This window comes from Rhinoraja longicauda, chromosome 12 (assembly GCF_053455715.1).
Source record: "Rhinoraja longicauda isolate Sanriku21f chromosome 12, sRhiLon1.1, whole genome shotgun sequence".
Lineage (NCBI taxonomy): Eukaryota > Metazoa > Chordata > Chondrichthyes > Rajiformes > Arhynchobatidae > Rhinoraja > Rhinoraja longicauda.
Window position 1 is genome coordinate 51170126 of NC_135964.1, and position 24753 is coordinate 51194878.

At 49.8% G+C, this 24753-nt stretch overlaps 1 protein-coding gene across 1 annotated transcript in view; it reads left to right on the forward strand.

Moving 5' to 3' along the window:
- Positions 1 to 24753, forward strand: part of tmprss15 (transmembrane serine protease 15) — a 56667-nt gene that overhangs the window by 1065 nt on the left and 30849 nt on the right. Inside the window, exons 2-11 of the mRNA XM_078408606.1 lie at positions 3593 to 3732; positions 6795 to 6862; positions 9871 to 10022; positions 11016 to 11135; positions 14754 to 14862; positions 16594 to 16703; positions 17810 to 17950; positions 18846 to 18995; positions 21035 to 21140; positions 23277 to 23424. Of these exons, the coding sequence (XP_078264732.1) occupies positions 3593 to 3732; positions 6795 to 6862; positions 9871 to 10022; positions 11016 to 11135; positions 14754 to 14862; positions 16594 to 16703; positions 17810 to 17950; positions 18846 to 18995; positions 21035 to 21140; positions 23277 to 23424 (1244 nt within the window). The remainder of the gene's footprint in view (positions 1 to 3592; positions 3733 to 6794; positions 6863 to 9870; positions 10023 to 11015; positions 11136 to 14753; positions 14863 to 16593; positions 16704 to 17809; positions 17951 to 18845; positions 18996 to 21034; positions 21141 to 23276; positions 23425 to 24753) is intronic.

A 24753-nucleotide genomic window follows, 5' to 3' on the forward strand; every position in this document is an offset into this window, starting at 1 on the left:
AGGTGCATGGATAGGACAGGTTATGGGGGATATCGGCCTAGTGGTGGAACTAGTGTATATAACTCTGTAGGCAGTCCGAAATAGATGCTTGTATACACAGGGATATCTTTAATGTCAGTGATGTTCAATGTAAGTAATAGTTTGGGCGGTCACGGTGGCGCAGTGGGTAGAGTTGCTGCCTTACAGCGAATGCAGAGCCAGAGACCCGGGTTCGATCCCGACTACGGGCGCTGTCTGTACGTTCTCCCCGTGACCTGCGTGGGTTTTCTCCGTGATCTTCGGTTTCCTCCCGCACTCCAAAGATGTGCACGTTTGTAGGTTAATTGGCTTGGTAAACGTTAAAATAGTTCTTAGTGTGGATGTAGGATGGTGTTAATGTGCGGGGATCGCTGGTCGGCGCGGACCCGGTGGGCCGAAGGGCCTGTTTCCACGCTGTGTCTCTAAACTAAATTAAACCTGTGTTGGGAGGATTTGAACATCTTGGGTTACTCTAGTGTAAGAAAATAACTGCAGATGCTGGTACAAATCGAAGGTATTTATTTCACAAAGTGCTGGAGTAACTCAGCGGGTCAGGCAGCATCTCAGGAGGGAAGGAATGGGCGACGTTTCGGGTCGAGTCGCTTCTTCAGACTGATGTTGATGTTAATGATGTGGAAAAGTTGTTGGGTTGTGGAGGATGTTTTCATATTTGGATGTTATTGTGGTGCATCAGATGTCTTTCCTCGTCTTGGCTCAATGTATTTGGAGTTGAGTGAGATCCTGAGGCTACTGTGCCACATACAATGCCCTCCCCCCCCCCCCCATATCAAAAGTCTTCTAACCCACCACACTATCTCCAGGTCCCTCAGGTCGGCCGACTTGGGGCTACTGATTATCCCGCGGTTTAGGCTTAAGCTCAGGGGTGACCGCGCTTTTGCGGTTGCATCTCCTAGACTGTGGAACAGCATCCCTCTCCCCATCAGAACTGCCCCCTCCATCCACTCCTTTAAGTCCAGGCTCAAAACCTATTTCTACTCCCTAGCGTTTGAGGCCCTCTGAGGGGGCGCTGTGAACTGTTTATGTAAGTGCTGTTATGTTTGTGTGCCATTGTATGTTCGTTTCTTAGTGCCTGAACTGATGTACAGCACTTTGGTCAACGTGGGTTGTTTTTAAATGTGCTGTACAAATAAAATTTGACTTGACTTGACAGTGGTAGAGTTGCTGCCTCACAACGCCAGAGACCCGAGCTCGATCCCGACTACAGCTGCGGTCTGTACGGTGTTTGCATGTTCTTCCCGTGACCTGCGTGGGTTTTCTTCGATTGAAACCCGGGCACCCGAAGGAAACCCACAGGTTTTTTTAGGTTAATTGGCTCCTTTAAATTGCCTCGCGTGTGTGGGATGCGAAAATGAGATAACATAGAACCAGTGCGCGGGGATCGCTGGTCGGCGCGGACCCGGTGGGCCGAAGGGCCTGTTTCCGCGCTGCATCTCTGAACGAAACTAAACTAAAGTGAGGCCACCGACTCGCTCCATCCTCCCTCATCCGGTTCTGCTTCCATCTCCCGTTGAATGCTCCCCTGAGTTCTCCTCAACTTCCCCACTGCTGAGTTTGGGGAATCCAACTGCCCAGACTATAATAAGCCGAGACCTGGGCGGTCACGGTGGCGCAGCGGTAGAATTGCCGCCTTGCAGCGAATGCAGCGCCGGAGACCCGGGTTCCATCCCGACCACGGGCGCCGTCCGTACGGAGTTTGTACGTTCTCCCCGTGACCTGCGCAGGGTTTTCTCCGAGATCTTCGGTTCCCTCCCACGCTCCAAAGGCGTGCAGGTTTGTAGGTTGTGCAAGAAAATAACTGCAGATGCTGGTACAAATCGGAGGTATTTATTTCACAAAATGCTGGAGTAACTCAGCGGGTCGGGCAGCAACTCAGGAGAGAAGGAATGGGTGACGTTTCGGGTCGAGACCCTTCTTCAGTCTGAAGAAAGGTCTCGACCCGAAACGTCACCCATTCCTTCTCTCCTGAGATGCTGCCTGGTACCCGCTGAGTTACTCCAGCATTTTGTGAAATAAATACCTTCAGGTTTGCAGGTTAATTGGCTTGGTTAATGTAATTTTTTTTAATCCCTAGTGGGTGTAGGATAATGTTAGTGTGCGGGGATCGCTGGTCGGCGCGGACCCGATGGGCCGAAGGGCCTGTTTCCGCAATGTATCTCTAAACTAAACTAAACTAATCTAAACTAAATGAATTGAATGGGTTGATTGTAAATTCGTCAGATTTGGTTGTTGGTTGATCCATCACAATGTGTAAACTCAGCTTGGGTCCTGCCTAAAGGAACACAAGGGCCGACGTCGATCATCTTTAATGGTTTCAGTGTGTTATTTTCGTAAGTACATGTCATAGGAGCAGAGGCAGGCCATTCAGCCCATCAGGTCTACCCCGCCCTTCAATCACGGCTGATCTATCTCTCCCTCCCAACCCCATTCTCCTGCCTTCTCCCCGTAACAATAGACAATAGACAATAGGTGCAGGAGGAGGCCATTCGGCCCTTCGATGTGATCATGGCTGATCATTCTCAATCAGTACCCCGTTCCTGCCCTCTCCCCATACCCCCTGACTCTGCTATCCTTAAGAGCTCTATCTAGCTCTCTCTTGAATGCATTCAGAGAATTGGCCTCCACTGCCTTCTGAGGCAGAGAATTCCACAGATTCATAACTCTCTGACTGAAAAAGTTTTTCCTCATCTCAGTTCTAACCCCTGACACTCGTACTAATCAAGAATCTGGCAATCTCCGCCTTAAAAATACCCACTGACTTGGCCTCCACAGCCGTCTGTGGTAATGAATTCCACAGATTCACCACGCTCTGGTTGAAAAGATCCCTCCTCATTCATTTTCTAAAGGAACAACTTTTAATTCTGAGGCTGTGACCTCTGGTCCTAGACTCTCCCACTGGTGGAAACATCCTCTCCACATCCACTCTATCCAGGCCTTTCACTATTCTGTACGTTTCAATGAGGTCCCCCCCCTCATCCTTCTAAACTCCAGCGAGTACAGGCCCAGTGCAGACAAACGCTCATCACAGGTTAACCCTGACATTCCCGAGATCATTCCCGTAAACCTCCTCTGGACCCTCTCCAGTGGCAGCACATCCTTCCTCTTATAGAAACGTATAAAATCATAAAAGGAATGGACAAGCTAGATGCAGGAAAAATGTTCCCAATGTTGGGGGGAGTCCAGAACCAGGGGCCACACACAGTCTAAGAATAAAGGGGAGGCCATTTAAAACTGAGGTGAGATCAAACTTTTTCGCCCAGAGAGTTGTGAATTTGTGGAATTCTCTGCCACAGAGGGCAGTGGAGGCCGATTCACTGGATGAATTCAAAAGAGAGTTAGATAGAGCTCTAGGGGCTAGCGGAATCAAGGGGTATGGGGAGAAGGCAGGCACGGGTTACTGATTGTGGATGATCAGCCATGATCACAATGAATGGCGGTGCTGGCTCGAAGGGCCAAACGGCCTCCTCCTGCATCTATTTTCTATGTTTCTATGTTTCTATATGGGGCTCCAAACTGCTCATAATTCTTTATTTTGTTTTATTCTTCTGTTTTGCAGACAGCCACAACACAACGACACAGCCCACCCAGATCTTAAGAGGATCCTTTAAGATAACCCATGGGGCCTACTACACAGATCAGCTACAAAACAAATCATCTTTGCAGTTCAAGACTCTTGCCTTCGATGTGACCAGCTTGGTATGTGCGAGTTAGCTTTCGGTGGAACACTTTCACTTTTTATAGCCAGGTATTGCGGGGGCTGTGGGCGGAGAAGAGAACGCCATCTCAGGTTGCCAAATATCCCGAATTATAGACAATAGACAATAGACAATAGGTGCAGGAGGAGGCCATTTGGCCCTTCGAGCCAGCACCGCCATTCAATGTGATCATGGTTGATCATTCTCAATCAGTACCCCGTTCCTGCCTTCTCCCCATACCCCCTGAGTCCACTATCCCTAAGAGCTCTATCTAGCTCTCTCTTGAATGCATTCAGAGAATTGGCCTCTGAGAATTGGTCCTCCCTACCCAAGTCTTTGATTATGTTTGCGATGATAACAAGTCTTGGATTATGTTGATTATTATGGGATTATGTATAAATGGTTGCGATGAGTTTTTGCTTAGAGGAAACAGGCCCTTCGGCCCACCGGGTCCGCACTGACCAGCGATCCCCGCGCATTAACATTATGCTACACACACTAGGGACAATTTACATTTGTACCACGCCAATTAACCTACATACCCGCATGTCTTTGGAGCGTGGGAGGAAACCGAAGATCTCGGAGAAAACCCACGCAGGTCACGGGGAGAACGTACAAACTCCGCACAGACAGTGCCCGTAGTCGGGATGGAACCCGGGCCTTCGGCGCTGCATTCGCTGTAAGGCGGCAACTCTACCGCTGCGCCACCGTGCCGCCCTTTACTTTTCAAAAAATTGTAGATTGTCCGTGGTGGACAGGGTAGTGCTAGTGTGTGGGGTGATCGCTGGTCGGCGTTGACTCGATGGGCCGAAGGGCCTGTTTCCACGCCGTATCGCCAAAGTCTAAAGACTCAAATCAGTTGGAGCAGTAACCCTTGGATATTCTGTTGACGAGGTTCAGATCTAATGGGGCACCTTGTACCTGGCGCTGTTATTTATCAATTGATTAAGATTAATCGGCATTTATTAGTCAACAATTCCACTGCAGTTGACTCATGTGACTCTCGGAGTCGTGGAAATAGATTTGGTGAACTTTGATTTTATTCATCAATAATTCACATTGCCGATCTACCTGGCGGTGTTGGCAGCTCGGTGGCACAACTGCCAAGCGCTACTGCCTCACCACGCCAATAGACCAGGGTTCAATCCTAATCTTCGGGGTGTTTTTTGCACCTTCTCCCTGTGACTGAGCGAGTTTCCTCCGGTTTCCTCGCACATCCCAAGGCCCTCGTGGCTAAAGGGATCAGGGGGTATGGAGAGAAGGCAGGTACAGGTTACTGAGTTGGATGATCAGCCATGACCATATTGAATGGCGGTGCAGGCTCGAAGGGCCGAATGGTCTACTCCTGCACCTATTTTCTATGTTTCTATGTGCGGGTTTGTCGGTCGATTGGCCCTCCGTCGGTTACCGCCGGCGTGCCGGGAGCGGATGTGAAACTGGAATAGCGTAGAACTGGCGTGAGTGGGTTTAGTTTTGCTCAGCGTAGAGATGCAGCGTGAAAACAGGCCCTTCGGCCCACCGAGTACCTCACCGACCAGCGATCCCCGCGCACACATTGACACTAATCCACACTCGCCAGGAAGAATTTACAGTGACGCGCCATGCAAATTAACCTACAAACCTGTACGTCTTTGGAGCGTGGGAGGAAACCGGAGATTGCGGGGAAAAGACCCACGGGGAGATCGTGCAAACTCCGCGGCAGACAGCGTCCGTAGCCAGGATCGAACCCAGGTCTCTGGCATCGCAAGGCAGCAACTCTACCGCTGTGCCACCGCGCCGCCCTTCGATAAATATACTTGGTGGGACAAAGGGCCTTTTACCATGCTGTACATTTTCATTAATCAATCATAGACAGCGTGGGTTTTCTCCGGGTGATCCAGTCAAGACAAGTCAAGTTTATTTGTCACATACATATGCAAGATGTGCAGTGAAATGAAAGTGGCAATGCCTGCGGATTGTGCTAAACTACAAAACAGAATAGTATTATTTTTTTTTAAATTAATACAGTAATTAAATTAGTCCCTGGTGATATGAGAGTTAACAGTCCTGATGGCCTGTGGGAAGAAACTCCGTCTCATCCTCTCTGTTTTCACAGCGTGACAGCGGAGGCGTTTGCCTGACCGTAGCAGCTGGAACAGTCCGTTGCTGGGGTGGTAGGGGTCCCCCATAATGTTGCTGGCTCTGGATCTGCACCTCCTGATGTATAGGTCCTGCAGGGGGGCGAGTGTAGTTCCCATAGTGCGTTCAGCCGAACGCACTACTCTCCACGGGGCCTTCCTGTCTTGGGCAGAGCTGTTCCCAAACCAGATTGTGATGTTCCCGGACAGGATGCTCTCTACAGCCCCAGAGTAGAAGCACTGAAGGATCCTCAGAGACTCTGAATTTCCTCAGCTGTCTGAGGTGGTAAAGGCGCTGCCTTGCCTTACCCACCAGTGCGGCAATGTGTGTTGTCCATGTCAGATCCTCTGTGATGTGGACTCCCAGGTATTTAAAGCTGCTCCCCCTATCCACAGTAATCCCATTTATCTCCAGTGGCGTGTACGTCCTCGGATGTTGAGCCCTTCTAAAGTCCACAATCCTCCCACACTCCAAAGACGCACAGGCCTGCAGGTTAATTCTCTTTGGTAAAATTGCAAATTGCCCCCAGTGTGTGTGTAGGATAGTGTTGGTGTGTGCAGGAAGTTGTGTAAGAAAATAACTGCAAGATGCTGGTGCAAATCGAAGGTATCACAAAATGCTGGAGCGACTCAGCGGGTCAGGCAGCATCTCAGGAGAGAGGGAATGGGTGACGTTTCGGGTCGAGACCCTTCTTCGGACTCGGTCTGAAGAAGGGTCTCGCCCCGAAACGTCACCCATTCCCATCTCCCCTAGAAGCTGCCTGACCCACTGAGTCACTCCAGCATTTTGTGATACCTTAGTGTGTGTGGGGATCGCTGGTCGGTGCGAACATGGTGGGCTATGAAGGGCCTGTTTCCGTACGGTATCTCTAAAGTCTAAAGTATACGATGCAGGAAACTAAATGCCAGTGAATTGGGATTATAATGCAATGCTTCATTTCCTTAGATACAGAAAATATACATGCAGGGCCAATACCAAGATCAATACAAAGGATGTGAGCTTCTGGCATTCCGGTGAGTATTTCAGTGAGACTTCAATGAAATAAACATACACTGATGAGCCAAAACAATATGACGAATAGACAATAGACAATAGGTGCTGGAGTAGGCCATTCGGCCGTAGTTTCCTCCTCAAAGGCCCTAATCCATTTTCCTGCCCCGTTATATTTACTGGGCAAGGTGTTTTTCAGCCCTTCTAGGTCTTGGGTCGCCCAAGGAATATATTGAGTTTGTCCTGCCTTTTTCACAAGTAACGGCATCATTCCACCCTTTAGCTCCTGTCTCTCGCTTGCCATCTCTTGTTGTGGCTCTACCTGTATACTTTCCCACCTCATTCCTTCCTGGGCGTACCCCTCGCTTTCCTTTCTTTCTCTTTCTATAGTTCTTTCCATCTCCCTTATCTCAATCTCTAAGCGCTTCATGGATGCCTTTATTTCCCTTCTACGCTCCCTTGTTATTTCCCCATCACCTTCTAATTCTGCTTCACTCTCGCAGTTTTGCCCTCTCTCTGATGCCTGCTGATTACTCGCCTGTGTTTCTGCGTTGCTGTCTCCCTCACACCCCCTCATCTGCTGCCTGACGGGTCTCATAAATCTTTCTGTCCCTGAGGTCCCTGAGGTCCTGCAACCTTCTAATGTCTCCTTCTAGTTCCCGTTCCTCCTGCTTCATCCTTTCCTTTTCTCGCTGTCCCCTTCTTTGTCTATATTCCTTTATGTCTTGCCCATTCCTCCAAACTTCGACTTCTCCCTCTATCTCCACTATCCCTTTCACCAAAGGGCACTGTTTTATTCCGTCCTGGCTGAAATAGGGAGGGGGATACTCAGGGTCCCTTAGGCTGGGGTACAGAGTTGATTTTTTCTCCTGAAGCTCCTGACTTTCATGCTGTTTTGGGGGGTTTTCCGCCTGTGTTTGGGGTGGTATTCGTTTCCTGGAATGCTTTCCTCAGCCTCTCTCCTTCTATTCTAAACAATTTAAGTACGTCTAGTTCTTTTTCCTTTTTCGTTACTCGGGTTTTTGATTTATCCTTAGGCTTATAGTTTTTAATCAGCACTTCCATTTCGTCACACATACTTATATCAAACGTGCCTTCCTTGGGCCATTTCGCAACTAATTTTTTCGTCCTTTTTTCCCATTTTTCAGAATGTTTTCTAATATCTTCTTTGGATACGGGGAATTTCTTACTTAGTATTTCAACTGCAGTTATTTTATTCATTGTACTTGGTTTTTTTGGTGGTTTTTTTAGTGCACTTGGTCAGTCAGTTTAAATGCAGTCCTTGTTCTCACTTTGTTCCGTCTCTATAATCACTAGGCTACCTATTACGTTATTTCTATTTTCTACAGTTCTACTATAATTCCTTTAATATTTTGCAATTTTTATTTTTTATGTTATCCAATTATTCCAATTTTTTGATCCTGCCCGTACAGACCCCTAGCTAACCAGAGTGATCCCTAGTTAACTAGGGCGGTATCCACAGGACTTTTTATTCTGCCCGTCCAGACCCCTAGCTAACCAGAGTGATCCCAAGTTAACTAGAGCGGTATCCACAGGACGCCTCGTCTATTCAGTCCCCTATCCTCTTAGGGCGGTATCCACGAGATCTTAGTGACGTCACAAACTCTTACTCAACTAAATCTACTTTCTTAACTTATCTATTTTCTACTTACCCCACTGCGCAGCCTTCTTGAGCAATCCTCCGGGTCTCTTTTTAGAATAGTTTAGACAGATTCTTTGGATCGGAGAGGCCCTTGGACCGCCTGGGCGCTCCTGTGCCACCAGTGGTCCCCCGTTTTCAACAGGCTATTAGTCCAAATAAAGCGGAAAACCGCCTACCTTTTTTGCGGGTGGCCACCCTTTACCTGTTGAACCAGGGAGCCCCTGACGGGCTTGGAAGCGCCTTTAGCTTGTCGTCCGTTATCGAACGGGCCTCTTTCCGATCCTGCCGACTACGCCAATTTTGTCGTGGTTACCAGTGTTCAAAATGAAGCAGATGACACGGAGAATTCTTCAAGAAGTTAAAAGCCTTTATTTGCAAACAACGGCTGGAACAATCAGGATGTCAACCATCTGACTGCCCACTTAGTACATCGGGCAGCCTATTTTTATAGAATTCTTTCAGCCTTATCTTCTTTTCCTTATCTCGCCCTCATACTCCTCTTTACAGTTATTCATCTCTTTGTAGTCACCCTGTTTACCCTGCCACCATTAAACCCCACTCATTGATGAATGTCTGTATTTCTTCACATGTTGCCTTCCACTCTGCCACCATTAAACTTTCAAGTAATCACACCACTCATTGATGGATGTCTGTATTTCTTCACATGTCACCTTTCACCCTTGTCTTCTATCCTGGTTCATCCATCAATGTTTCTCCTCCTCCTGAGCAGCAGTTACAGACACGTGTCAAGGGTAAGGAATGTCTAGAGTGCCTTAATTAGTTACAGAGAGGCACCTAATGCCTAAGTAGTTACAAACCTTAAACAACAATGTCCAATGTATAAAATAATATCGTATTATCTCCCATAGTCATTCACAATCAGTTCCCCGTTCCTGCCTTCTCCCCATACCCCCTGACTCCGCTATCCTTAAGAGCTCTATCTAGCTCTCTCTTGAATGCATTCAGAGAATTGGCCTCCACTGCCTTCTGAGGCAGAGAATTCCACAGATTCACAACTCTCTGACTGAAAACGTTTTTCCCCGTCTCCGTTCTAAATGGCCTACCCCTTATTCTTAAACTGTGGCCCTTGGTTCTGGACTCCCCCAAACATTGGAAACATGTTTCCTGCCTCTAACGTGTCCAACCCCTTAATAATCTTATATGTTTTGATAAGATCCCCTCTCATCCTTCTAAATTCCAGGGATTTCAAATTCAAGGGATGTAGGGAGAAGGCAGGCACGGGTTACTGATTGTGGATGATCAGCCATGATCATATTGAATGGCGGTGCTGGCTCGAAGGGCCGAATGGCCCCCTCCTGCACCTAATTTCCATGTTTCTATGTTTCTGTGACCCCTCGTTAATGGCAGGAACGGCAGTGTCATCGCGTTGTTCGAGCTGCGTTTCACCACCGCCGTGACGAACACCACTGTACGGAACGAGATGGTGGCGGCCATCGAACAGAACGAGGGGTCGCTTCTGGGGAACTTTCGTATCGACCTGAGCAGTCTCCTGATCTCAGGTGAGCGGGCAGATTGAGGAGTAAAAGGGACGTGGGTAGAGTTCGATCCCAACCGCGGGCGCTGTCTGTACGGAGTTTGTACGTTCTCCCCGTGACCTGCATGGGCTTTTTCTCCGAGATCTTCGGTTTCCTCCCACACTCCAAAGACGTGCAGGTTTATAGGTGAATTGGCTTGGTAAATGTTAACATTTTCCCTAGTGGGTGTAGGATAGTGTTAGTGTGCGGGGATCGCTGGTCGGCGCGGACCCGGTGGGTCAAATGGCCTGTTTCCATGCTGTTACTCTTAACTAAACTAAGCTCAACTAAACTAAACTAAACAAAACTAAACAGTGGCCTATGGGTAAGTGGTGGGCACTCGGGACTGTATCGAACACTTGAGAAGAAGGGGAGAAAACCTGGAGGGTTTGGGGCAGGGAGTCCAGGATAGAGGGTTGCCAACTATCTCACTCCCAAATAAGGGATAAGGTGACGTCACAGCCCCGCGCCCCACGTGACCTCACCCAGCCAGCGGCCACCTGCTCCCGCTCCACCAATAGTGGCCGGGAGGCGGGTTGCCACCCAACCTCCGTTAGGCGGCGACCGGGGCTGCGGGCCTACACTGTCCGGACACACAGTGGCCCCCGGGCCTACTGTGTCCGGGCCTACAGATTCCGGGCCTACACTGTCCGGGCCTACTGTGTCCAGGCCTACAGTGTCGGGGCCTACAGTGTCCAGGCCTACAGTGTCCGGGCCTACAGATTCCGGGCCTACACTGTCCGGGCCTACAGTGTCCGGGCCTACAGTGTCCGGGCCTACAGTGTCCGGGCCTACAATGTCCGGGCCTACACTGTCCGAGCCTACAGTGTCCGGGCCTACAGTGTCCGGGCCTACAGTGTCCGGGCGTACAGCACCCCCGGGCCTAATACGGGACAAGGGCGGTCCCGTACGGCAACCCTAGTCCAGGTAGGACTTGACTTGAACTGCAACTGAGCCTTCCTCTCCTCTCTGCCAAAGACCAATGTCTCTCAGGAACCAGGTTGTGCGGTGACAAGAGGACCTGTGTGGATCTGAACTCATTCTGCAACGGAGAAACTGATTGCCCCGATGCCCTGGATGAAAGCGAGCAATATTGTGGTAAGGAGGGTCTCAACCCGAGATGTCACCCATTCCTTCTCTCCAGAGATGCTGCCTGTCCCGCTGAGTTACTCCAGCGTTTTGTGTCTGTCTTCGACTTCAACCAGCATCTGCAGTTCCTTCCTGCACAATATTGTGGTGCAGTTATTAACCCTTGCATGTCATCCAGCGTTTGACGGCACTGGGCCTAGAACTTCAGTACTCCCTGGAGTTTAGAAGAATGAGGGGGGGGGCCTCATTGAAACGTACAGAATAGTGAAAGGCCTGGACAGAGTGGATGTGGAGAGGATGTTTCCACTAGTGGGAGAGTCCAGGACTAGAAATCACAGCCTCAGAATTAAAGGACGTTCTTTTAGGAAGGAGATGAGGAGGAATTTCTTTAGTCAGAGTGCGGTGAATCTGTGGAATTCTTTGCCACAGAGGGCTGTGGAGGCCAAGTCAGTGGATATATTTGAGGCAGAGATAGATAGATTCTTGATCAGTACGGGTGTCAGAGAAGGCAGGAGAATGGGGTTAGGAGGGAGAGATAGATCAGCCATGATTGAATGGCGGATTAGACTTGATGGGCCGAATGGCCTAATTCTTCTCCTATCACTTATGATCTTATGACCTCATGTGGGCTTGTGCTTTGCTTTTGTTAACACTGGCCTCCTCCATCGTCGGAGTGCGGCCTGGCGAAAATTGGAGGAACAGCACTTTATATTTCACTTGGGCAGCTTACACCCCAGCGGTATGAACATTGACTTCTCTAACTTCAAATGACCCTTGCTTTCCCTCTCTCTCTCCATCCCTCCCCCTTCCCATTTCTCCGACCAGTCTGACTGTCTCTGATTAAATTTATCTCTGTTTTCTTTGTTACCTTCTCCCAGCAAACAATGATCTATTCTACATTTTCCATTTCACATCTCCATCCCCTTTGTTTCGTTTCCACACCTTACACCTCCTTATCTATGTACCTCCCTCTCCTCTGACCTCAGTCTGAAGAAGGGTCTCGACCCGAAACGTCACCCATTCCTTCTCTCCACAGATGCTGCCTGTCCCGCTGAGTTACTCCAGCATTTTGTGTTTAACTTCGGTTTATACCAGCATCTGCAGTTCCATTCCTACACATGCCTCGTTTAATGCTTCCTAGCTTCTGGTTTAGGTTTAGGTTTAACATTGTCACATGTACCGAGGTACAGTGAAAAGCTTGGTTTTGAATGCTGTCTACTCAGATCAGATATATCATAGATAGATTCAGTGCGGCACGGTGGCGCAGCGGTAGAGTTGCTGCCTTACAGCGCCAGAGACCCGGGTTCGATCCTGGCCACGTACAGAGTTTGTATGCTCTCTCTGTGACCCGTGCGGGTTTTCTCCGGGCACTCCGGTTTCCTCCCACACACCAGAGACGTGCAGGTTTTGTAGGGTAATTGGCTTCTGTAAAATTGTAAATTGTAATTGAGTGGGATAGCACTGGTGTACAGGGTGAATGTTGGCCGGCATGGGCTCGGTGGGCCGAAGAGCCTGTTTCCACGCTGTATCTCTGAACTAAACTAAAGTAGTCAGCATGACCATAGCAACTCTCTGGAGCATGAGGTTTAACAGGAGCGCTAGGACAACTAGTCAATAGATAATAGGCAATAGGTGCAGGAGGAGTCCATTCGGCCCTTCGGGCCTGCACCACCTTTCAATGTGATCATGGCTGATCATTCTCAATCAGTACCCCGTTCCTGCCTTCTCCCCATACCCCCTGACTCCGCTATCCTTAAGAGCTCTATCTAGCTCTCTCTTGAATGCATTCAGAGAATTGGCCTCCACTGCCTTCTGAGGCAGAGAATTCCACAGATTCACAACTCTCTGACTGAAAAAGTTTTTCCTCATCTCCGTTCTAAATAGCCTACCCCTTATTCTTAAACTGTGGCCCCTGGTTCTGGAATCCCCCAACATTGGGAACATGTTTCCTGCCTCTAACGTGAACAACCCCTTGATAATCTTATACGTTTCGATAAGATCCGCTCTCATCCTTCTAAATTCCAGTGTATACAAGCCTAGTCGCTCCAGTCTTTCAACATATGATAGTCCCGCCATTCCGGGAATTAACCTATTAAACCTATGCTGCACGCCCTCAATAGCAAGAATATCCTTCCTCAAATTTGGAGACCAAAACTGCACACAGTACTCCAGGTGCCGTCTCACTAGGGCCCTGTACAACTGCAGAAGGACCTCTTTGCTCCTATACTCAACTCCTCTTGTTATGAAGGCCAACATTCCATTGGCTTTCTTCACTGCCTGCTGTACCTGCATGCTTCCTTTCAGTGACTGATGCACTAGGACACCCAGATCTCATTGTACGTCCCCTTTTCCTAACTTGACACCATTCAGATAATAATCTGCCTTCCTATTCTTACCACCAAAGTGGATAACCTCACACTTATCCACATTAAACTGCATCTGCCATGCATCCGCCCACTCACACAACCTGTCCAAGTCACCCTGCAACCTCATAGCATCTTCCTCACAGTTCACACTGCCACCCAGCCTTGTATTATCGGCAAAGTTTCATCTAGTCAGTCAGTTTCTTCTTGGACCAGAAGAGAAATAGAAAACACCAAACTACCTCTGAACATAGAATGTAGAACAACAGCACAGGAACAGGCTCTTCAGCAGAGACCTCTGAAATGAACAAAAGAATCATGAATGAACGAATAAGTTTATTGGCCAAGTATGTGCACATACAAGGAATGTGCCTTGGTGCTCCGCTCACAAATGACAACAATTCTTAACAGTTAACCATTAAGAATAAAGCATAAACACATCAAAACAATAAGGATACAACATTACGGTCTAAACATGTGGGTGAAAATAAACCACAGCAAAAAAGAGACTACAGACTTTGGTTATTGAGTAGAACTACCACTCGTGGGGGAAAAAGCTGTTTTTATGTCCGGCTGTGGCTGCTTTGACAGCCCGGAGTCGCCTTCCGGAGGGAAGTGCTTCAAAGGTCAAGCTAGAAAGGGTTCAGAAAAGATTTGCGAGGATGTTGCCAGGACTAGAGGGTGTGAGCTACAGGGAGAGGTTGAGTAAGGCTGGGTCTCTATTCCTTGGAGCGCAGGAGGATGAGGGGTGATCTTATAGAGGTGTACAAAATCATGAGAGGAATAGATCGGGTAGATGCACAGAGTCTTTTACCCAGAGTAGGGGAATCGAGGACCAGAGGACACAGGTTCAAGGTGAAGGGGAAAAGATTTAATAGGAATCCGATGGGTAACCTTTCAACACAGAGGGTGGTGGGTGTACGGAACAAGCTACCAGAGGAGGTAGTTGAGGCTGGGACTATCCCATCGTTGGACAGGTACATGGTTAGGCCAGGTTTGAAGGGATATGGACCAAGCGCAGGCAAGTGGGACTAGGGTAGCTGGGACATTGTTGGCCGGTGTGGGCGGGTTGGGCCGGAGGGCCCGTTTCCACGCTGTATCAATGACTCTATAGGTTTGCAGGTTAATTGGCTTCGAAAACAAATTGTAAATTATCCCCTCGCGTGTCGGATGGATAATGGTGTCCCCATTGCAAGAGGACCTGTCAGTTTTTTGCGTGTGTATTGCAATGGCAGGGGCCTAATCCACTGCCCTATTCCCACAGCTACACCGTGTGATGGGCAGTATCAGCTGACAGGCAACGTCGGTTCGTTCCATTCGCTTAATTTCCCCAAGCCCTACGACCAGAACACCTTCTGCAAGTGGATCATAAGGTGAGTGCTCACTTTTAGTTTAGTTTAGTTTAGTTTAGTTTAGTTTAGTTTAGAGACACAGCGCGGAAACAGGCCCTTCGGCCCACCGAGTCCGCGCCGACCAGCGCACTAACAATATCCCACACACACTAGGGACGATTTAAAATCATACCAAGCCAATTAACCTACAAACCTGCACGTCTTTGGAGTGTGGGAGGAAACCGGAGCACAATAGACAATAGGCAATAGTCAATAGGTGCAGGAGGAGGCCATTCGGCCCCTAGAGCCAGCACCACCATTCAATGTGATCATGGCTGATCATTCTCAATCAGTACCCCGTTCCTGCCTTCTCCCCATACCCCCTGACTCCGCTATCCTTAAGAGCTCTATCTAGCTCTCTCTTGAATGCATTCAGAGACTTGGCCTCCACCTCCTTCTGAGGCAGTGAATTCCACAGATTTACAACTCTCTGACTGAAAAAGTTTCTCCTCATCTCTGTTCTAAATGGCCTACCCCTTATTCTTAAACTGTGGCCCCTGGTTCTGGACTCCCCCAACATTGGGAACATGTTTCCTGCCTCTAACGTGTCCAACCCCTTAATAATCTTATATGTTTCGATAAGATCCCCTCTCATCCTTCTAAATTCCAGTGTATACAAGCCTAGCGGCTCCAGTCTTTCAACATACTACAGTCCCGCCATTCCGGGAACTAACCTAGTAAACCTACGATGCACGCCCTCATTAGCAAGAATATCCTTCCTCAAATTTGGAGACCAAAACTGCACACAGTACTCCAGGTGCGGTCTCACTAGGGCCCTGTACAACTGTAGAAGGACCTCTTTGCTCCTATACTCAACTCCTCTTGTTATGAAGGCCAACATTCCATTGGCTTTCTTCACTGCCTGCTGTACCTGCATGCTTCCTTTCAGTGACTGACGCACTAGGACACCCAGATCTCGTTGTACGTCCCCTTTTCCTAACTTGACACCATTCAGATAATAATCTGCCTTCCTATTCTTACCACCAAAGTGGATAACCTCACACTTATCCACATTAAACTGCACCTGCCGGAGTCACGGGAAGAACGGATAAACTCCGTACGGACAGCGCCCGCAGTCGGGATCGAACCCTCTCCGCTTCCTCCCAACCCACTACCCTTTTACTGCTCAATCCGTACCCTCACCTGAGATCTGGAGACTGCTCAGGTCCATTCGAAAGTTCCCCAGAAACGACCCCTCGTTCTGTTCGATGGCCGCCACCATCTCGTTCCGGACAGTGGTGTTCCTGGTCTATGGTCATGCTAACTACTTTAGTTTAGTTTGGGGATGCAGCATGGAACTTACGTGTGTGTGTGTGTGTGTGTGTGTGTGTGTGTGTGTGTGTGTGTGTGTGTGTGTGTGTGTGTGTGTGTGTGTGTGTGTGTGTGTGTGTGTGTGTGTGTGTGTGTGTGTGTGCATGTGTGTGTGCGTGTGCGCGTGTGTGTGTGTGCACGTGTGTGCGTGTGCGCGTGTGCGTGTGCGCGTGTGCGTGTGTGCGTGTGCGTGTGCGCGTGCGCGTGTGTGTGTGTGTGTGCGTGTGTGCGTGTGTGTGTGTGCGTGTGTCTGCGCGCGTGCGTGTGTGTGCGTGTGCGCGTGCGTGTGTGTGCGCTTGTGTGTGTGTGTGCGTGTGTGTGCGTGTGTGTGCGTGTGCACGTGCGTGTGCGTGTGTGTGTGTGTGCGTGTGCGTGTATGCGTCTCCTTGTGCTTACTTGTAGAGTCGAACCAGGCCTTTACATAAAGGTGAATATCGCGGACTTCCAAACAACAGAATGGGAGGATACCCTTAACCTCTACCAAGGCACCGGCTCCCGGAAAGAATTAGTCGGTGAGAAACCAACTACTGTTTTCAGATTGTAAACTTATTTTCTCCTATTCTGTTATCGTGCTCCATTTCTGGAAAGGTGGAAAGAGTGCGGAGGAGATTAATGAGGATGTCTCCAGGATTCGAGTACCTGAGCTCCAGGGAGTGGTTGTGCAGGCTAGGATTTGATTTCTTGAAGTGCAGGAGGCTGTGGGGTGATTTTATAGAGTGCATGAGATAATGAGGGGAATCGATAAGGTTTTTTTAATTTATTCGTGTCATTACACAGCTGTTTGCCCTATAGCGAGCAAATGTCAGTGCCAGGTCTCTGTTGGCCTCTGCAAGATCCTTTACAGTGCGTGTGTCATGCAGCGTGTCACAGCCCTGGAGATGCCCCATAGTCTGGAGGACCCGTCCACACTCGCAGTCTGCCGCATCTTCAGTACATCCCCACTTTAGCACGTTCGATTTGCTCCTGCCCTCGCCTGCCCGCAGTCTGTTGAGACGGCGCCAGGTTATCCACGGTTGGTCGGGACCTGGCGGGAGTTTCTCAGAGGGATCGATTGCCTTGTGAATGTCTTCCGGAGATTTCTCTAGTCTCTCTTCCCAAAGTTTGAGCCTTCTGGACAATGCTCTGCGGTCCAGGGGGATGGACAGAAGAGAGGAAAATTCTGCGTAATCTCAAACGCTGAGGTAGCAAAGGGTGGTCATGTAGACAATAGACAATAGACAATAGACAATAGGTGCAGGAGGAGGCCATTCGGCCCTTCGAGCCAGCACCGCCATTCAATGTGATCATGGCTGATCATTCTCAATCAGTACCCCGTTCCTGCCATCTCCCCACATCCCCTGACTCCACTATCCTTAAGAGCTCCATCTAAAATTTAAAATGTGAATAACTTTAAAAATATAACGCCGATTTCAATGAAACTTCTTCCATTAGCTTCAAAGGGACCACGGTGAGTAAGGTGGGCCTAAAATTGTCGCGCTATCGTGTACCGTTTTGGCTGTAGTTCAGGAACAAACAAACAAACAAACGAGTTTTAGTGTATAGACAGATTTAGAGGGTTTTGAATGTTGGTGTTATTGGGCAACTTTGCACAATCCTCACTCTGATATGGTTTATTCAGCTTCGCTCTCAGGTTCCGGTCCCAAAACCGTATGGATTTTTTCCAACGAGGCCACGGCAGAATTCCGTTCGGATAACTCTCCATCTCCCGATCGTGGTTTCAACGCCAGCTTCACTGCGCGCACGCCCAGCTCAATCAGCAGTAAGTATCGCGACCGCCGACCGAACGCGGAGGTTGGGAACGGCACGGGAACAGGCCCTTCGGCCCGCAACGTCAATAGAATAGACTGCTCTTAAGGATAGCGGAGTCAGGGGGTATGGGGAGAAGGCAGGAACAGGGTACTGATTGAGAATGATCAGCCATGATCACATTGAATGGCGGTGCTGGCTCGAAGGGCCGAATGGCCTCCTCCTGCACCTATTGTCTATTGTCTATTGGCTGATCATTCTCAATCAGTACCCTGTTCCTGCCTTCTCCCCATACCCCCTGACTCCACTATCCTTAAGAGCTCTATCTAGCTCTCTCTTGAATGCATTCAGATAATTGGCCTCCACTGCCTTCTGAGGCAGAGAATTCCACAGATTCACAACTCTCTGACTGAAAAAGTTTTTCCTCATCTCAGTTCTAAATGGCTTACCCCTTATTCTTAAACTGTGGCCCCTGGTTCTGGACTCCCCCCAACATTGGGAACATGTTTCCTGCCTCTAACGTGTCCAACCCCTTAATAATCTTATACGTTTCGATAAGATCTCCTCTCATCCTTCTAAATTCCAGTGTATACAAGCCTAGTCGCTCCAGTCTTTCAACATATGACAGGCCCGCCATTCCGGGAATTAACCTAGTAAACCTACGCTGCACGCCCTCAATAGCAAGATTATCCTTCCTCAAATTTGGAGACCAAAACTGCACACAGTACTCCAGGTGCGGCCTCACCAGGGCCCTGTTACAACTGCAGGGGAGGGATGGAGAGATGGAGAGAGAGGGGGAATGCATGGGGTTACTTGAAGTTAGAGAAATCTAGATTCATACTCTTAAATCCATGTCCAAAGTGTGTCCACTGTGCATTTGAAACTGCCTGTGTGGTCTTTCCCTGCAGATCAGGAGAAAATAGATTGCAACTTCCAAGAAGGATGGTGCCAATGGAGGCAAGATCCTGCCAACGTGGGTGAATGGCAGAGGGTGAACGGACCGTCCTATCCTCCTTTCAGTGGACCAAACGATGACCACACGTACGGAAATCAGTCAGGTACGATGAGTGAGCATCGTCCGTACCACATGGAAACAACAGTCAACCCGGGGCGGCACGGTGGCGCAGCGGTAGAGTTGCCGCCTTACAGCGAATGCAGCGCCGGAGACTCAGGTTCGATCCTGACTACGGGCGCTGTCTGTACGATTTTATTTTCCGCCTGGGACGATTTTTTTTACATTTGCCAAGCAAATTAACCTACAAACCTGCACGTCTTTGGAGTGTGGGAGGAAACCGAAGATCTCGGAGAAAACCCACCCAGGTCACGGGGAGAACGTACAAACTCCGTACAGACGGCGCCCGTAGTCGGGATGGAACCCGGGTCTCCGGCGCTGCATTCGCTGTAAGGCGGCAACTCTTCCGCTGCGCCTCCGTGACCGCTTGTATTAATGTTCAGGGAACGCAGATCGGCGCGGACTTGGTGGGGCCGAAGGGCCTGTTTCCCCGCTGTCCCTCCAAACTAAACTGCAGTCTGAAGAAGGGCCTCGACCCGAAACTTCACCCTATTCCGTTTCTCCAGAGATGTGGCCTGACCCGCTGAGTTACGCCAGCATTTCTATATCTCTCTAATCCTTTCTCCTTCACGGGTCTACCCATCTCCCCTTTGCAACGCCCCTCAATTTTTCCTTGTGGGAGCAGCAAACCGCTAGAGGAAAAAACAGACAAAGCGCTGGTGTAACGGCACGGTGGCGCAGCGGGTAGAGTTGCCGCCTCACAGCGCCAGAGTCCCGGGTTCGATCCCGACTAGGGGCGCTGTCTGTACGGAGTTTGTACGTTCTCCCCGTGACCTGCGTGGGTTTTCCCCGGGCGCTCCGGTTTCCGCCCACACTCCAAAGACGCGCAGGTTTGTAGGTTAATTGGCTTCAGTAAAAAATTGAAAAGTTGCCCCTAGTTTGTTTAGGGGTACACTAGGGGTGATGGCCGGTCGCAGCGGTCTCGGTGGGCCGAGGGGCCTGTTTCTGCGCCTTATCTCTAAAAGCTAAAGTCCGAAGTCTGAATCCATATGCAAGGTTTTAGTTTAGTTTAGTTTAGAGACACAGCGCGGAAACAGGCCCTTCGGCCCATCGGGTCTGCGCCGACCAGCGATCCCCGCGCATTAGATTTTAGATTTATAGATTTAGAGATACAGCGTGGAAACAGGCCCTTCGGCCCACCGGGTCCGTGCCGACCAGCGATCCCTGCACATTAAAACTGTCCTACACCCACTAGGGACAATTTTTACATTTACCCAGTCAATTAACCTACATACCTGCACGTCTTTGGAGTGTGGGAGGAAACCGAAGATCTCGGAGAAAACCCACGCAGGTCACGGGGAGAACGTACAAACTCCGTACAGACGGCGCCCGTAGTCAGGATCGAACCTGAGTCTCCGGCGCTGCATTCGCTGTAAGGCGGCAACTCTACCGCTGCGCCACCGTGCCGCCCCTATCCTACACCCACTAGGGACAATCTTTACATTTACCCAGCCAATTAACCTGCAAACCTGCACGTCTTTGGAGCTGTCCTCCCTCTCCTCACCCTCCCGACCACCTTTAACCTTCGTGTGCCAGGAGAGCCTCCCATAGCTGACCTTGAGGCTCATAAGGCCATGTGGAATAGGAATAGAATTAGGCCATTCGGCCCAAAAAGTCTTCTCCGCCATTCGATCGTGGCTGATCAATCTCTCCCTCCCTACCCCATTCTCCTGCCTTCCCCCCCCGTGACCCCTGAAATCCGCACTAATCAATAATCTATCTATCTCTGCCTTAAAAATGTCCACCGACTTGGCCTCCACAGCCCTCCGTTGCAAGAAGAGGTTGCATAAGGTAAGACCCCTGATTCTTCTCCACAGCCAACAATGGACCATTGTGGGCTCCCCCTTACCATGGTCACCGGTGCCGGCTCTGACTTATTCTGTACCTCTAGTTTCCCTCTCCCCATGACTCTCAGCCTGAAGAAGGGTCTCGACCCAATAGGTCGCCTCTTCCATTTTCTGTCTGACCCGCTGAGCTCCTCCAACTTTTCGTGTCTATCCTTGACGACTGCTCCTTGGGTTCCAGGGTATTACATCGCGACACCTCTCAAACCGTCCGGCATGATCATGAATGTCCGCCTCGTCAGCCCGGAATTGGTTGCTGCATCCAAGCCTTCCTGCATCAGCTTCTGGTGAGTGAAATGCCCTTCCATGCACTGCACAGTCTATTGAGAGATGGTGAGAAGGTCCGAACCCTTTTATCTTCAGGTGCTGGAAGAGCGGAGATCTTGAGAAAGCAATGGGGAACTGAAGACCAATGTGGATTGTCGAGAGGTTGGAAGAAGATTAGACTGCTGAGGAATGTGTGCGTGTGTGCCTATGTGTGTTTGCTGTCAGCTTATTGTCACGTGTACCGAGGTACAGTGTAAAGTTTTTTTGTGTGTGCTATCCAATCAGCGGTAAGACTCTACATTCTCCCCAGAGATAGATCGGACACGATTGAATGGCGCAGCAGACGTGATGGGCCGAATGGCCTAATTCTACTGCTATGACCTCATGACAATATCTGTGCGAAACCTGGGTGCCTGGCACTTCCTTATAGCAGATGTGGGATCAACTGGGCTTGTATACACTGGAATTTAGAAGGATGAGAGGGGATCTTATCTAAACATATAAGATTATTAAGGGGTTGGACACGTTAGAGGCAGGAAACATGTTCCCAATGTTGGGGGAGTCCAGAACAAGGGGCCACACAGTTTAAGAATAAGGGGTAGGCCATTTAGAACTAAGATGAGGAAAAACTTTTTCAGTCAGAGAGTTGTGAATCTGTGGAATTCTCTGCCTCAGAAGGCAGTGGAGGCCAATTCTCTGAATGCATTCAAGAGAGAGCTAGATAGAGCTCTTAAGGATAGCGGAGTCAGGGGGTATGGGGAGAAGGCAGGAACGGGGTACTGATTGAGAATGATCAGCCATGATCACATTGAATGGTGGTTCTGGCTCAAAGGGCCGAATGGCCTCCTCCTGCACCTATTGTCTATTGAGTGTACTATCCAGTCAGTGGTAAGACTCTACATTCTCTCCAGAGATAGATCGGCCACGATTGAATGGCGCAGCAGACGTGATGGGCCGAATGGCCTAATTCTACTGCTATGACCTCATGACAATATCTATGCGAAAGCTGGGTGCCTGGCACTTCCTTATAGCAGATGTGGGATCAATTGGATTGTGAAGAGTTTGCTCGAGCCTAACAGGTCGAACCAACTGTGTAGGAAAGAACTGCAGACGCTGGTTTAAACTGCAGTGCAGCACGGTGGCGCAGCGGTAGAGTTGCTGCCTTACAGCGAATGCAGCGCCGGAGACTCAGGTTCGATCCCGACTACGGGCGCCGTCTGTACGGAGTTTGTACGTTCTCCCCGTGACCTGCGTGGGTTTTCTCCGAGAACTTCGGTTTCCTCCCACACTCCAAAGACGTACATGTATGTAGGTTAATTGGCTTGGGCAAATGTAAAAATTGTCCCTAGTGGGTGTGTAGGATAGTGTTAGTGTGCGGGGATCGCTGGGCGGCGCGGACTCGGCGGGCCGAAGGGCCTGTTTCCGCGCTGTATCTCTAAATCAATTCGATGGTGGACACAAAATGGTGGAGTAACTCAGCGGGACAGGCAGCATCTCTGGAGAGAAGGAATGGGTGAACTTTTTCGGGTCAAGACCCTTCTTCAGACTGAGGAAGGAATGGGTGACCCGAAACGTCACCCATTCCTTCTCTCCAGAGATGCTGCCTGTCCCGTTGAGTTACTCCGGCATTATGTGTCTAGGTCGAAACAACTCCAGCCCGGAGTTGACTGAGTCAATGATATTTCCTTGAACCCGTGCAGATGGGATATCTAGATAGGAATCTTATCGAAACCTATAAGATTATTAAGGGGTTGGACACGTTAGAGGCAGGAAACATGTTTCCAATGTTGGGGGAGTCCAGAACCAGGGGCCACACAGTTTAAGAATAAGGGGTAGGCCATTTAGAACGGAGACGAGGAAAACCTTTTTCAATCAGAGAGTTGTGAATCTGTGGAATTCTCTGCCTCAGAAGGCAGCGGAGGCCAATTCTCTGGATGCTTCCAAGAGAGAGCTAGATAGAGCTCTTAAGGATAGTGGAGTCTGGGGTATGGGGAGAGGGCAGGAACGGGGTACTGATTGAGAATGATCAGCCATGATCACATCGAATGGCGGTGCTGGCTCGAAGGGCCGAATGGCCTCCTCCCGCACCTATTGTCTATTGTCTATTGTCTTTTTGCTCAGCACACATTTCCTGACGCCTTCTCATTTGCCTCCAGGTACCACATGTATGGAACCAGCTTTTCCCACTTAAATGTTTTCATCGTCAGCGACCAAACGTGGGAGGTAATGTTCGAGAAGGAAGGCGATTACGGCAGTCAGTGGAACTATGGACAGTTTACAATGAACGTCACATCAGGAGTCAGGGTCAGTCTCTGCCAGGCTTGTAACGTGAGGTTCTCTGCCCTAGTTCCCTTCACCTGAGTTTCTCTCTCAATCATCTCCCATCAATGAACAGCGGTCCCACTTGATTCTATTTAAGTCAAGTAATCCAGTCTGAAGAAGGGTCTCGACCCGAAACGTCACCCATTCCTTCAGTCCAGAGATGCTGCCCGTCCCGCTGGGTTACTCCGGCATTTGGTGTCCATCTGAAGTAATCCTTTCCCCTTTTTCACTCACCTGTCCCTGTGCTTCGGTTAGTTTAGAGATGCAGTGGGAAGCAGGCCCTTCGGCCCACCACTTCCCTGCCGACCAGCGATCGCCCCCGAGCGCCAGCACTATCCCACGCACACTGGGAGCAATTTACGGAAGCCGATGACCCTACAAACCTGTACGTCTTTGGAGTGTGGGAGGAAAGTGGAGTCGCCGGGAAAAACGGGGAGAACGTGCAAACTCCGCACAGACAGCACCCGGCGTCGGGATGGAACCCGGGTCTCCAGCGCTGTGAGGCAGCGACTCTACCGCTGCGCCACCGTGCCGCCTCCTGCATCTTTGTGGACACATAAATGCAACAACACAACAAATATATGTACAATATATGTACGGGGCAGCACGGTGGCGCAGCGGTAGACAATAGACAATAGACAATAGACAATAGACAATAGACAATAGGTGCAGGAGGAGGCCATTCGTCCCTTCGAGCCAGCACCGCCATTCAATGTGATCATGGCTGATCATTCTCAATCAGTACCCCGTTCCTGCCTTCTCCCCACACCCTCTGACTCCGCTAACCTTAAGAGCTCTATCTAGCTCTCTCTTGTAGAGTTGCTGCCTTACAGCGAATGCAGCGCCGGAGACCCGGGTTCGATCCCGACTACGGGTGCTGCCTGTACGGAGTTTGCACGCTCTCCCCGTGACCTGCGTGGGTTTTCTCCGAGATCTTTGGTTTCCTCCTGTTGACCCCAGGATTAATATTCTGCACTGCCAGTTTCAAGAGGGAAGTGAGCCAGATATGTCATAGAGTCACAGAGTGATACAACGCGGAAACAGGCCCTTCGGCCCAACTCGCCCACACCGGCCAACAGTGTCCCAGCTACCCTAGTCCCACTTGCCCGCGCTTGGTCCATAACCCTCCAAACCCGTCCTGTCCATGTACCTGTCCAACTGTTTCTTAAACGACGGGATAGTCCCAGCCTCAACTACCTCCTCTGGCAGCTTGTTCCATACACCCACCACCCTCTGTGTGCAAAAGATACCCCTCGGATTCCTGTTAAATCTTTGCCCCTTCGCCTTGAACCTATGTCCTCTGGTCCTCGA